The sequence below is a fragment of the Syngnathoides biaculeatus genome, chromosome 12 (genome assembly GCF_019802595.1).
Source record: "Syngnathoides biaculeatus isolate LvHL_M chromosome 12, ASM1980259v1, whole genome shotgun sequence".
Classification (NCBI taxonomy): domain Eukaryota; kingdom Metazoa; phylum Chordata; class Actinopteri; order Syngnathiformes; family Syngnathidae; genus Syngnathoides; species Syngnathoides biaculeatus.
Window position 1 is genome coordinate 1978629 of NC_084651.1, and position 11708 is coordinate 1990336.

Here is an 11708-nt window from a genome sequence, read left to right on the forward strand (position 1 = left end):
GGATCGAACCCGGGTCCTGAGAACTGTGAGGCCAATCCTTTTACCAGCTGATCCACCGTGCCGCCCTACCAAACTAGAAAAAAACAGTACCTACCATTGAGCGGGAATCGAACCCCACACTGCCCGCACCAAAGTAAGGCGTGTGTGCACCATCAGTGACTCCATTATAATTCCATCGGGGAAAAAAAGAACAATTATTGTTTTGGCCTCATAGAATAAGAACAAAATATTGACAAAATTGATTTTTTTTTTGTTTTTGTTTGTTTTTTAAGAGTGAATCCACGATGTTTATTACATTTCACGATTGCAATTCCGCAAATGAAATGCAGGAATTAGACTGATCCGTTCAACATTAGAGTACGCCGTCCCCGCGTTCAAGTACTTTGGACTCTTTCTAACGGCACGTTCAAATTTGTTGGAGGCGGTGCAATTTTGCTTTTCGTGAGCTAGAAGCTAAAATCATCCCCCCAAAAAATTCCTAAAATATTGGACGCAGTTGTAAATCTATATCCAGTATTCCTAGTTTTTGAACTGAACTGCAGATGATGTTTTCTCATTCTAATTTACTGCGATGAACCTGTTCCTTCCTTCCTTTCTACCAACTTAACTACCTTCCTGTCTTTCCTACACTTCTTTTATTTTATTTTTTTTGTCCTTTTTTTTTTCTCTTCTTCTTTTGGCTGTCACAGGAGCCTGACTTAATTCCTCCACACCGGACCTTGAACCGGTTGAAGCATGTTTCGATTCTGTTGAAAGGTCAAATGTCAAAAGATGTTATGCGCTCAGTTAAAATTCCTATTTGCATTGTTTTATGTGTTATGCAATACATACACGTGACTTCCGGGGAGTTTTCAACTATCGATTGTAAGACAGGAGAATAACTTTTGACCACGATTGGAGTCGGCACATTGAAATGAACGTGATCATGACTGTTTTCTTTTTCTTTTTTTTTTTTTTTTTTTTTGGGGTTGTTTTTCCTTTGCATGACATTCAAATACTGTAAAGCGAGAGTGGAAATGTTTCAAATGATGTCTGCGTGCGTCGCAGAGACTCTTTTCCTCATCTGATTGTGTCACCTTGCTGCATACACACAAACTAACAGGACTTTGGAATGATGTCATTTCTTTAAAAAACAAAAAAAAAATCTTGAATTCTTGTCACAGGTAGCAGCAGCATGCTGGTGGACTTTGTTGCTGCCACTCTGCATGATTTTGTTTGTTTTGTTTTTGATTTGAGGTCAGTTGATTTAAAATGGCAGCCATGGATCGTTATGCTATTACACGGTGTGTGTATAAGGACCAACAAATGTTATTTGTTATGAATGTTTTTGTAAGAATGTATTTAAAAGAAAATTGTACAGTGTTTTGTCTTTTAATTGAGCTGCGTTCAACAACTTTTCTGCAGGGAAACATTTGGATTGGCCCGCATCTGCACTTCGAAAATATTTTTTCCCCATCCAAATAATAATCATGTATTCAATAACACAAAAAGCACTGAGCAGATGATTAAACTGAGCATGCATCGCTGTTTTAGTTGTTCTTTAGTTTAACTGGATCATATTTCAAAAGCTATTATTAAAATGTTTCAACTAAGAACGATCTATGTGTTCTTTTTGTTATCATAAAACATAACATTTTTGTTCCACTTGACATTTCCTTTGGAAACTGGTGGCACATTTGTAATAATACATTTTATAATAAGTTTTAGAATTTATTTAGTTCGGGGGTTTTTTTTAGCCGTAAATTATTATTTTTTACCGTAAGTAAGCAATTAACAAAAAAAAATGCCTCAGCACCCTTCAATACCAAGTAAATGACAAAGGGTTAATAATTTAAAATGCACAAAACAGTATTACGTTATAATATATGTATACGTTTCAAATGTCATTATTTTTTCACCAAGTAAAATGTAATAATCCTTGTCTTTAATACATTCTAATTTTATAATAAATTACAGTACCTCAATATTAAAAAAAAAAAAACAGTCCAGTATATTGACCAATACAACTACATAGATATGTGGATGAATACTTTTCATCTTGTGTTTATTCGGTGTTTAGACGACTGGGTTCGTGCCGTTCACGTTTTATCCAGCCGGGGGCGACGGCGAGCCTGTCTCTCACTTTCTGTGGCCGTAGAAGAAGAAGCGTCGCCAAACTCCGCTCAGCTTCAGCACCAGCGGGCTCTTCCGTCCTCCTCGCCTCCCCTCCCTCCCGCGCGCTCTTCCGTCCTCCTCGCCTCCCCTCCCCTCCCCGCCTTCGCCTCCACTGCGGAACATCGGTCCGGTCGAATTTCCGAACCGTCCTCCGCCTTCGCCAGGGCAGCCAGCGCACAGCCACCCGGCCCGGGGTCACCATGGACAACAGCGGCAAAGAGAAGGAGGCCATGCAGCTCATGGCCGAAGCCGACAAGAAGGTCAAATCGTCCGGCTCGTTTCTCGGCGGAATGTTCGGGTAAATGGCCGCTTGGCGTTTATTTGGGTGTTGACGTCGTGTTGCTTTACGATGCGGAATAATCTTCCTGGCGCTGACGCCATTATTTCTATATTTCGTCACGTTCGTCGGGATTTCGCGTGTTTTTGCCGGTCAGTCGCGATGACGTTTTGGTTCCTCCGTTCGAATTCCGAACGTCGTCACTGGCGTGGCGTGGGCCCCTCACGCACCCCGCGTGCGCGCACACCACCCATCCACTTTCTGCTGCGTGTTCGCGGAGCGTGAGGCCGCCGTGGACCCGCGGGGCGGCGGGCCGGGAACGCGATCTCACTCGGGTCGCCTTGTGCGGCAGGTGCGAGAGGGCGGGGCGACGTGGCGTCACGTGATCGCGCGTTTTCGTAGCTTACACGTAAAAAAAGGTGATTGACAGATAATTGAATAATTTGTAAATCCAGGTTGAAAACTCTTCTTTTTTAGGATATATCCGTTTTTAATTCATATTACTTGCACCGTACGCGGTTTTTGTCCTTTTTAAAATATATTTTGTTGTCATTTTTATTGTTTTAATTCGTGTATCAAATGCGCTATCCAACTAAATTTGCTTTGCTCTACAATTCCGTACATCATCCATACATGCATGCGTCATTTTGTACAACATTATGAAAGGATGCACATTTCCATTATGCGGTTATGCGAAATGTTGCTTATAATAAACTTGCAAATGCCATTTGACACAATTAGGCATTACATTTTTTTCCATGCGTTGACGATGCGTTGCGTCGTCCATTTGTGCAATTGTCTAAAAGGCAAAATGAACACGACATGACTAGTACGAGTGCTAGAATGACAACGTAAATATTGCACGGAATATAGTTTGTCAGCGGCGGCATGGTGGATCAGATGGTAAAGCGTTGGCCTCGCAGTTCCGAGGACCCGGGTTTGATCCCGGCCCCGCCTGTTTGGAGTTTGCATGTTTTCTCCGTGCCTGCGTGGGTTTTCTCCGGGTGGGCACTCCGGTTTCCTCCCACATCCCAAAAACATGCAACATTAATTGGACCCTCTAAATTGGCCCTAGGTGTGTTTGTGAGTGCGACTGTTTGTCTCAATGTGCCGTGCGATCGGCTGGCAACCAGACCCGGGATAGGCTACAGCACTCCCCGCGTTCCTCATGAGGATAGGCGGCAAAAGAAAAATGGATGGACGGATGGTTTGTCAGCAAATGACACCAAAGGGGAGGTTTAGTTGCACGCTTCTTACAGATGAAAGCGCATCAACACAACTGCAGGCACTGGTGTTTTGATTTGTGTTACTATGACAACGTGGTCCTGAAGTGAAGTGAGAGTCAATGTTGCGTTCCCCCCCCCACATGAACGCTAACATGTCTGCAAATAGACTGCGTCCTCAAAACTGACGACTGAAATGGGTCACGTCTGTTTTCCAAGCAGCCTACTTTTTTTTATTTTTCACATAATGTGAAGTGGGCAACGTCACTCGGGTACTCGTTGGTGGATAAAATGATGATTATGTAGTTAAAGGTCAAAGTGGAGATGAGCAAGCCGTTTTTCCTCCCATATAATGTTCAACAAGCTCAAAGAAAAGACGAGGGAACCAAGAAGATCCCCAAAACCTCGTTCGTGCGTTCTCATTGCAAGTAATGTTCCCTCTAAGCTGCGCAACTGCGCATTTGGGCACTTGTCGCATACTCTCAGCGCAGATGAAAACCGATCCAGCGCAGTGAACTACAGCATGACGTCTTGTTTTTTTTTTTAACACGGCTGCCCGCTGCCTCTCACAACCAGCTGCTGCTCGGCCACACGGCGCCACACACTGTACTTCCTACTTTACCTGGCCCCGCCCACCTCCGCTTTTAAAGGGGTACACTCATAATTACAAACACCGCCCACCACCAGTGCCTTAGTTAGCAACAGTCTGGGCAACGTAGAGCAAAGAGAGTTAGACATGCTGCTTACGTTTACTGTCGATAATAATGGCAAAAGTAATGAAAAGTATTAAAAGAAATGCTGTTGCTTCAATGAATGTCGGCGTATGTGAATAATAGAACAAAAAGTGGCCAAACTGGAGGAGATTTTCTCTTTTTTGACTAAAAAGGTCTGGTCTGAAGCCAAAGTAGAAAGTGCAGGATGAGATGGTGTGTAATGTTAAAATTCCACCTTGGCACAGGCTGATCAAGGATGAAAGCACAGATGATACATTGCCCAAAAAGCTACTTGTGTATTTTTTAAATATAGGAAACATCATAACATTAACCCTAAAACTGTTTGGGAGCATCATTCAGCTTTCAACATGCATTGCTGAAGATATTCTGCAAGCAATAATTCATTTTTACACGAGAAAAACAGACGAGGATATCATTGTGCGTTAAAAAAAATAAATAAATGAAACAAATTTGGAAGCGACATTTCAAATTTATAGTTCATAGTTGGCTTGGTTTGGTTAGCAATGTTTTTTTTTTTGTTTGTTTGTTTGTTGACATTTTCAGTGTAAGTTTGAAAAAACACCAAATTGTTCTTCAAAATGATCTGACGGAAATGTAATTTTAATGAGCCTTGTAAATTGAATGGCTGACACCGATCTGGGCACTGTGCATACGCCCGATGTTGCTCACAGCGGTCAAAGGGGGGCGCTCACGGCCTTAGCGTGTTTGCTCAGACACAGCGATCACAAGGACGTTACCGAAGTTTGAATGTAAACAAACAACTGCAGTTTTCCGCACCCATCCGTCGGAGCGCAACCTCGCACTGCCGATAACGATCGCCCGGGGGCTAAAGGTCGAGACGCCGCCTGGTCCCACTGATGTTTGCTCGGATGTGTGTGCGTGTTGCAGCGGAAACCACAAGGTGGAGGACGCCTGCGAGATGTACGCCCGGGCGGCCAACATGTTCAAGATGGCAAAGAACTGGAGCGGTGAGAAAACACGCGCGGATCCCCGAACACGCACGCTAGCTGGCGGGCCCGTCGGTGACTCGGCAAAAGTCGCAGTTGGGCAATAAACCCGCAATTTGCATGTGGCTACAGTTGAATTCCCACGGAAGCCTTTTTTCAGGAAAGCGGATTTGTCTTACGAGCATCTCTGCGACACTATTGAGCGCAGCGGCGCTCACTCTTTGCACGTGCGTGTGTGCCAGCTGCCGGCAACGCGTTCTGCCAGGCGGCCCGGCTCCACATGCAGCTTCAGAACAAACTGGACTCGGCCACCAGCTTCGTGGACGCGGGCAACGCTTACAAGAAGGCCGACCCGCAGGGTGAGAGGCGCCGAGCGCCGAGCGCCGCCGTCGTCGTCGTCGTCGTGCGTTCTGTTGTCGCCGGGCCTTGACGTGCTTGAAGCTGGCCGCTTGTTGCTTTCCTTGCAGAGGCCATCGCTTGTCTCAATCAAGCCATCGACATCTACACCGACATGGTGAGGAGGATCTGTTTGACCCAATTGGGGGGGGGGGGGGGGAGGGGAGATCTCTGTGACCCAATTGGAGGGGGAGGGGGGTCTCTATGACCCAACTGGAAAGGGGGGGGGGGGGGAGTGCTTTTCTCACGTAGGCTTGCAGTTCACTTGCGCTCAATATTCTGTGCACGTGCAAAAGCGTCAAATTGAAGTGAGCCAGTCGATGACGATTAATGAAATGACATCAAACAGCAGTTTCGAAGTAAATATGTGCCACCAAGATTAGAATTGAAAATTCCACTGAAAATTTTACATTGTAAAATTGCGTCAGGAAGGGCATCCGGCGTAAAAATTGTGCCAAACAAAAATGAGCGTTTATCTGAGATGACACGCTGTGGCGACCCCGTAAGGGACAAGCCGAAAGAAACTTCCTTCCCTCCATTTTCTTTGCCACTTATCCTCACGAGGGTGGAGCCTATCCAGCAAATGGAAAATGAAAATGGATGGATGGAATTTTACAATGTAAAATTTTCAGTGGCAGATATTTACTTCCATACAACGGATGGGTGAAATACGGGTGAAGCCTAAACAAATTTTAATAAACATTTTGATAATGACGTCGTTGTTTGGTGCGCGTTGGAAGCAAACGGCCGTGATTGTGGATTTGTTGCGTTGGAAAACATTTTGAAAAGGTTGCAAAATGTGTCAAAAAGTGGGTGTCTGGGATCAAAGCACCCAAAGTTTATCAATACAATTATCACTTTTTTTTTTAGACCTTTAAAAGACAGCGTTATGGATCAGCACTTCTCTGGTGACTATTTTTGGCGGTTGTTTTTATTTGTTTTTTAAAGTTGAAAGTCACAGTCAAAGTGACTTTTTGGAGGCTGGCACGGACGCGCCTGTGCATCCTTGGACAGTCGGTCCCTCTTCAGAAAAAGATTATTGATAATATTGGCAAATTGCAAATGAATCCCCACTTGCCTTTCTATTGTAATCAATAAAGAGACGGGAAATCGGGCTCAGTACTTATTAACCGGATATTAACGGAGTCGTACCGCAGTGCACGTTTTCTATCTGACGGCGTCAATCCGGATTTATGCGATATTAACGTCATCGCGCTTGGCGGCCCGCAGGGTCGCTTCACCATCGCCGCCAAACATCACATCACCATCGCCGAGATCTACGAGTCGGAGCTGGTCGACATCGAGAAGGTGAAACCGGCACAACCCCGAAAAATCCCCGCCGCCGTCTTTTACGTTCATCACCTGTACGTGTGCGGGTGTCGCGTACTTCCTCCCGCAGGCCATCGCCCACTACGAGCAGGCGGCCGACTATTACAAAGGAGAAGAGTCGAACAGGTGCGTTTCGGAGGCGTCGGCGCCGTCGCGACGCAAACGTTCGCCCGTTTGAGCCCGGCGGGCTTGCGTGCTTGCAGCTCGGCCAACAAGTGTCTGCTGAAGGTGGGCCACTACAGCGCCCAGCTGGAGCAGTACCAGAAAGCCATCGAGATCTACGAACAGGTTGCGACAGCCCTCAAACGCCTCACGCCGGCCGCAACGTCAGACCCTCACACACACACACACACATCCGTCCAACACGCTACTCTTACAAATAAATGTCTTATCGATTATTTCATTTTGAATTTTAAATTCACCTGTAGAGGCGTCACTTCGACATTGTTGCCTGGCCCGATCGCGTATTTTTCAGCTTCTCGGCGTCAGCTGAAAAGATTGGACTTTTCATTTTTTTAAAGTTTAATTCTCCTGTTTTTTAAAAGTCATAAAGTGACAAAAATCATCTTGAGGTGCGAATATTAATATTAAGTGCTTCAAGTGGACTTCTGCAATGTTGCATGAATTTTCTGACCAATTAAGAAGATCTTTGTTATGTTATTGCACAAAATGGGATTTCTGATTTTTTTTTTTTTTGTTGGTAGAAGGGTGTTGTAATAACAATATAATAATAATGTAATAAGACGGTACACTCCAATATCATTTGTTTCATTATTTTGTGCTGCACCAGCAATATAAAAATATTGGACTTCTAGCCATATAAAAAAAGGATCATGTTGAGATACGGTAATTTTATCCAAATGACTAAATATTGTAAACATTTCGGATATGCCGTCCACTTTGGTATCAGGTCGGGACTCGATATGGGCAGAATTCAAAATACAAAAAGTGACTCAGACTCGGCCTCGGGTGCAAAAAAACATCCATGTAGAGAAATATAACTGTATCTTTTTCAAAGACAATATTTTTTCCAACAAATAACAGTCGTCCCCCACCCCAAAAAAAACAAGAAATGCGTCAATGATATAATACTAGAGGATAATGTCACTCGGCATGGTGGTCCAGCTGTAAAGAATTGGCCTCACAGTTCTGAGGTCCCGGATTCGATTCCGACCCTGCCTTCGTGGAGTTTGCATATTCTCCCCGCGCCTGCGTGGCTTTTCTCCTGGCACTCGGGTTTCCTCCCACATCCCAAAAATATGGAACATTAATTGGACCCTCTAAATTGCCCGTAGGTGTGATTTGTGAGTGCGGGTGTTTTGTCTCCATGTCTGCCCTGCGATCGGCTGGCAACCAGTTCCGGACGTACCCCGCCTCCTGCCCGTTGACTGCCGGGATAGGCTCCAGCACTCCTCGTAAGGATAAGCGGCAAAGGAAAATGGATGGATGACAACAGTTGAGACGATGGTCTGGATACGGCATCTGTTTTGGTATCGGGTCGGGGTCGATATCAGCAGGATGTGTCTTTTTCAAAGACAATGGTTATTTCACCAAATAACAGACGCCACACACGCCCCCAAAAGAAATGATGAATTATGATATAGCAATAGAGGATAATGTAACTTTTGTGTCAGGTGGCCATGAGCACAATGGACAATCCGCTGCTGAAGTACAACGCCAAGGAGTACTTCTTCAAGGCTTCGCTGTGTCACTTCATCGTGGACGAGCTCAACGCCAAGGTCGCGCTCGCACACCTGAGCCCCGTCTGTTTAGGATGAAGATGAATTCCATATCCATAAATCTCTTGTCTGCAGTTGGCCATCGAGAAGTATGAGGAGATGTTTCCCGCCTTCTCAGATTCAAGAGAGTTGAAACTGCTCAAGGTCAAGTCAATTTGATTTTTTTTTATGGATGTATGGTAATAATAATAATGATAATGATAATGATAATAATCGGATCTGCTTGCTACGTATTTTGTGCCCATCTGTTTTATATTTGCATCCATGTTCATTTCTGAAATACTCCTTGTGAGGAAATAGAGTTATGTTTCTTTTGTTTTATTTATTTGAGGTTTTTAAAGAGATTTTGGGCCACATGGAATTGCCTTAGAATATATGTTCTTATGTCACACGAAATGAAATATTGGAGAGGAAAAAAATATCTCTTCTACGTTTGGAAAATGAAAGAGTACCATACAGTTAGTATATTTGCTGGTAGACATTTTTCATGTATTTTTCATGATTCAAGTAAGTCACTGATGGTATAGTGGTACACACGCCTGCCTTTGGTGCGGGCGGCGTTCGATTCCCGCTCAATGATGGTGTCTTATCTGCCCCGCGACTTACCGGCGACCAGTTCAGGGTGTAGTCCGCCTTTCGGCCGAAGCTAGCTGGGATAGGCTCCGGCTTTCCCGCGACCCTTGTGAGGATGAGCGGCTTTGATAATGACATGGCATGACATATACAAACTGGTGAGCGTCTGCCTCACAGTTCTGAGGTGCCGGGTTCAAATCCCAGCCCCGCCCCTGTGGGGTTTGCATGTTCTCCCCGTGCCTGCGTGGCTTTTTCTCCGGGTGGGCACTCCGGTTGCCTCCCACATCCCAAAAACATGCAACTAAATTGATTAATTGGAAACTCCAAATTTCCCGTAGATGTGATTGTGAGTGGGAAAGTTTGTTTGTATATGCCCTCTGATTGGCTGGCAACCAGTTGAGGGTGTGACCCCGCCTCCTGCCCAAAGTTAGCTGGCTGAGGCAGGTTCCGGCACTCCCACGACCCTTGTGGGGATAAGCTGCTCACATAATGGATGGAAGGAATGGACACGAAGATGACATCCTATGAATGTCGATCCTCAGGTGTCGAACTCAAGGCCCGGGGGCCAGATCCGGCCCGCCACATGTTTTTATGTGGCCCACAAAGGTGATTCTTGTTCAAATCTGTACCAACATTTCAAATTGTCATATCATAAGTCATAGTGTTGAGGTATTGCAAGCGTTTTTACTTTACCAAACATCAATAGTAGTTGAAAAACCCATTGCCCTTGATTTCTGATTCCAAAAGTAATTCATAAATTTCACACCTCAATGGGCGATAAACTATTTTTGATGGTTTCACAGTCATAACGGCCCTCTGAGGGAAACCGGAACCACAATGCGGCCCGCGGCAAAAATGATTTGGGCAATTTGAAAGCCGACGGAGCGCTCGTGGGCTCGTCGGGTCTTAAGCGTCAGTTCCGCTGATGGTTCGCACGATTGTGACGTTCCTGTCGCGCACGCAGAAACTTCTGGAGGCCCACGAGGAGCAGAACAGCGAGGCGTTCACCGAGGCCGTCAAGGAGTTCGACTCGGTGTCCCGCCTGGACCAGTGGCTCACCACCATGCTGCTGCGCATCAAGAAGACCATCCAGGGGGACGCCGGAGACCTGAAATAGAACAAAGGAGGCCAGCAGGGGGGAGGGACGACTTTTAACGGCCAACGGGCTGAACTTGTACATATCGGTCTGCATGTGACACCCCCCCCCCCCCCTACCAAGAAGCTAAGCATCAGCTGTAGACCGCCCCTGTGTGTCCCTCTTCACACACACACACACACAGTATTGTAACAGTGAGAACGTACTGTATGAATGAACGTGTGCGCTGATTATGTGATGAGAAAAACTGAGCAAATGACAAGGAACACACACACACGCACACATATATGTTTATGATAACATTTATCGTCCAAATGGAAACTATTTGTTGTTTATTATGGCGCTCAGTGTTCATATATTTTAGCAATTAGCCCCCCCCCCCCCCGGTTTTGTTTTTGCGTCCCCCGTGTGACATCCTCGCCCAGCGCCCGTTTGTGCATGTCTGTGCTCGTGTGGGTGTTGACGTGTTCGCCGTGTCGTGCCGACGTGTCGGGGGAACGCGCGCGCCCCAGTAGTCTGCCGTCATTCCTTGGTGTGCAATGGGTGAAAATCGATCTTGAAATAAAGACGTCATCATGCCAGATACTGTCTTGTCGACTTCGTTTTCCAATTTAAGTGTGCCCAATATAAGTGATTATGCAAAAAATTGTGCTACTTTTTGTCATTTTCATTTTTTACACAATTGTATTTATCATGAATAATTATAGACAGTTTACTTGTAAATACCATTTCAAAATGAGATTGTTTACCGAAACAGTTGTAATTGCAAATAAAATTAAAAATGAGCGTGTGATTATGCACAAATTGTGCTACTTTTGTAATTTAAATTTTTTACACAATTATATTCATTATTAATTAATTATAAACAACAGTTTATGTGTAAATACCATTTCAAAATGAGATTGTTTACGTAAACAATTGTAATTGCAAATAAAATGAAAAATGAGCGAGTGATTATGCACAAACTGTGCTACTTTTTTAATTTACATTTTTTACACAATTATATTTATCATTAATTAATTGCAAACAACAGTTTATGTGTAAATACCATTTCAAAATGAGATTGTTTACATAAACAATTGTAATTGCAAATAATAAAATAAAAAATGAGCGAGTGATTATGCACAAATTGTGCTACTTTTTTAATGTTCATTTTTTACACAATTAATATTTATCATTAATTAATTATAAACAACAGTTTTCTTGTAAATACCATTTCAAAATGAGATTGTTTACATAA

At 44.3% G+C, this 11708-nt stretch overlaps 1 protein-coding gene across 1 annotated transcript; it reads left to right on the plus strand.

Annotated features, from left to right (window-relative positions):
• The first annotated feature begins 2013 nt into the window (after positions 1 to 2013).
• napba (N-ethylmaleimide-sensitive factor attachment protein, beta a) lies at positions 2014 to 11049 on the plus strand. The gene is made up of 10 exons (XM_061837875.1): positions 2014 to 2452; positions 5277 to 5356; positions 5578 to 5694; positions 5803 to 5849; positions 6962 to 7039; positions 7131 to 7186; positions 7264 to 7348; positions 8695 to 8799; positions 8875 to 8943; positions 10337 to 11049. Exons 1-10 carry the CDS (start codon positions 2355 to 2357, stop codon positions 10487 to 10489), a joined length of 888 nt encoding a protein of 295 aa, XP_061693859.1. The 5' UTR covers positions 2014 to 2354; the 3' UTR covers positions 10490 to 11049.
• The last annotated feature ends 659 nt before the right edge of the window (positions 11050 to 11708 follow it).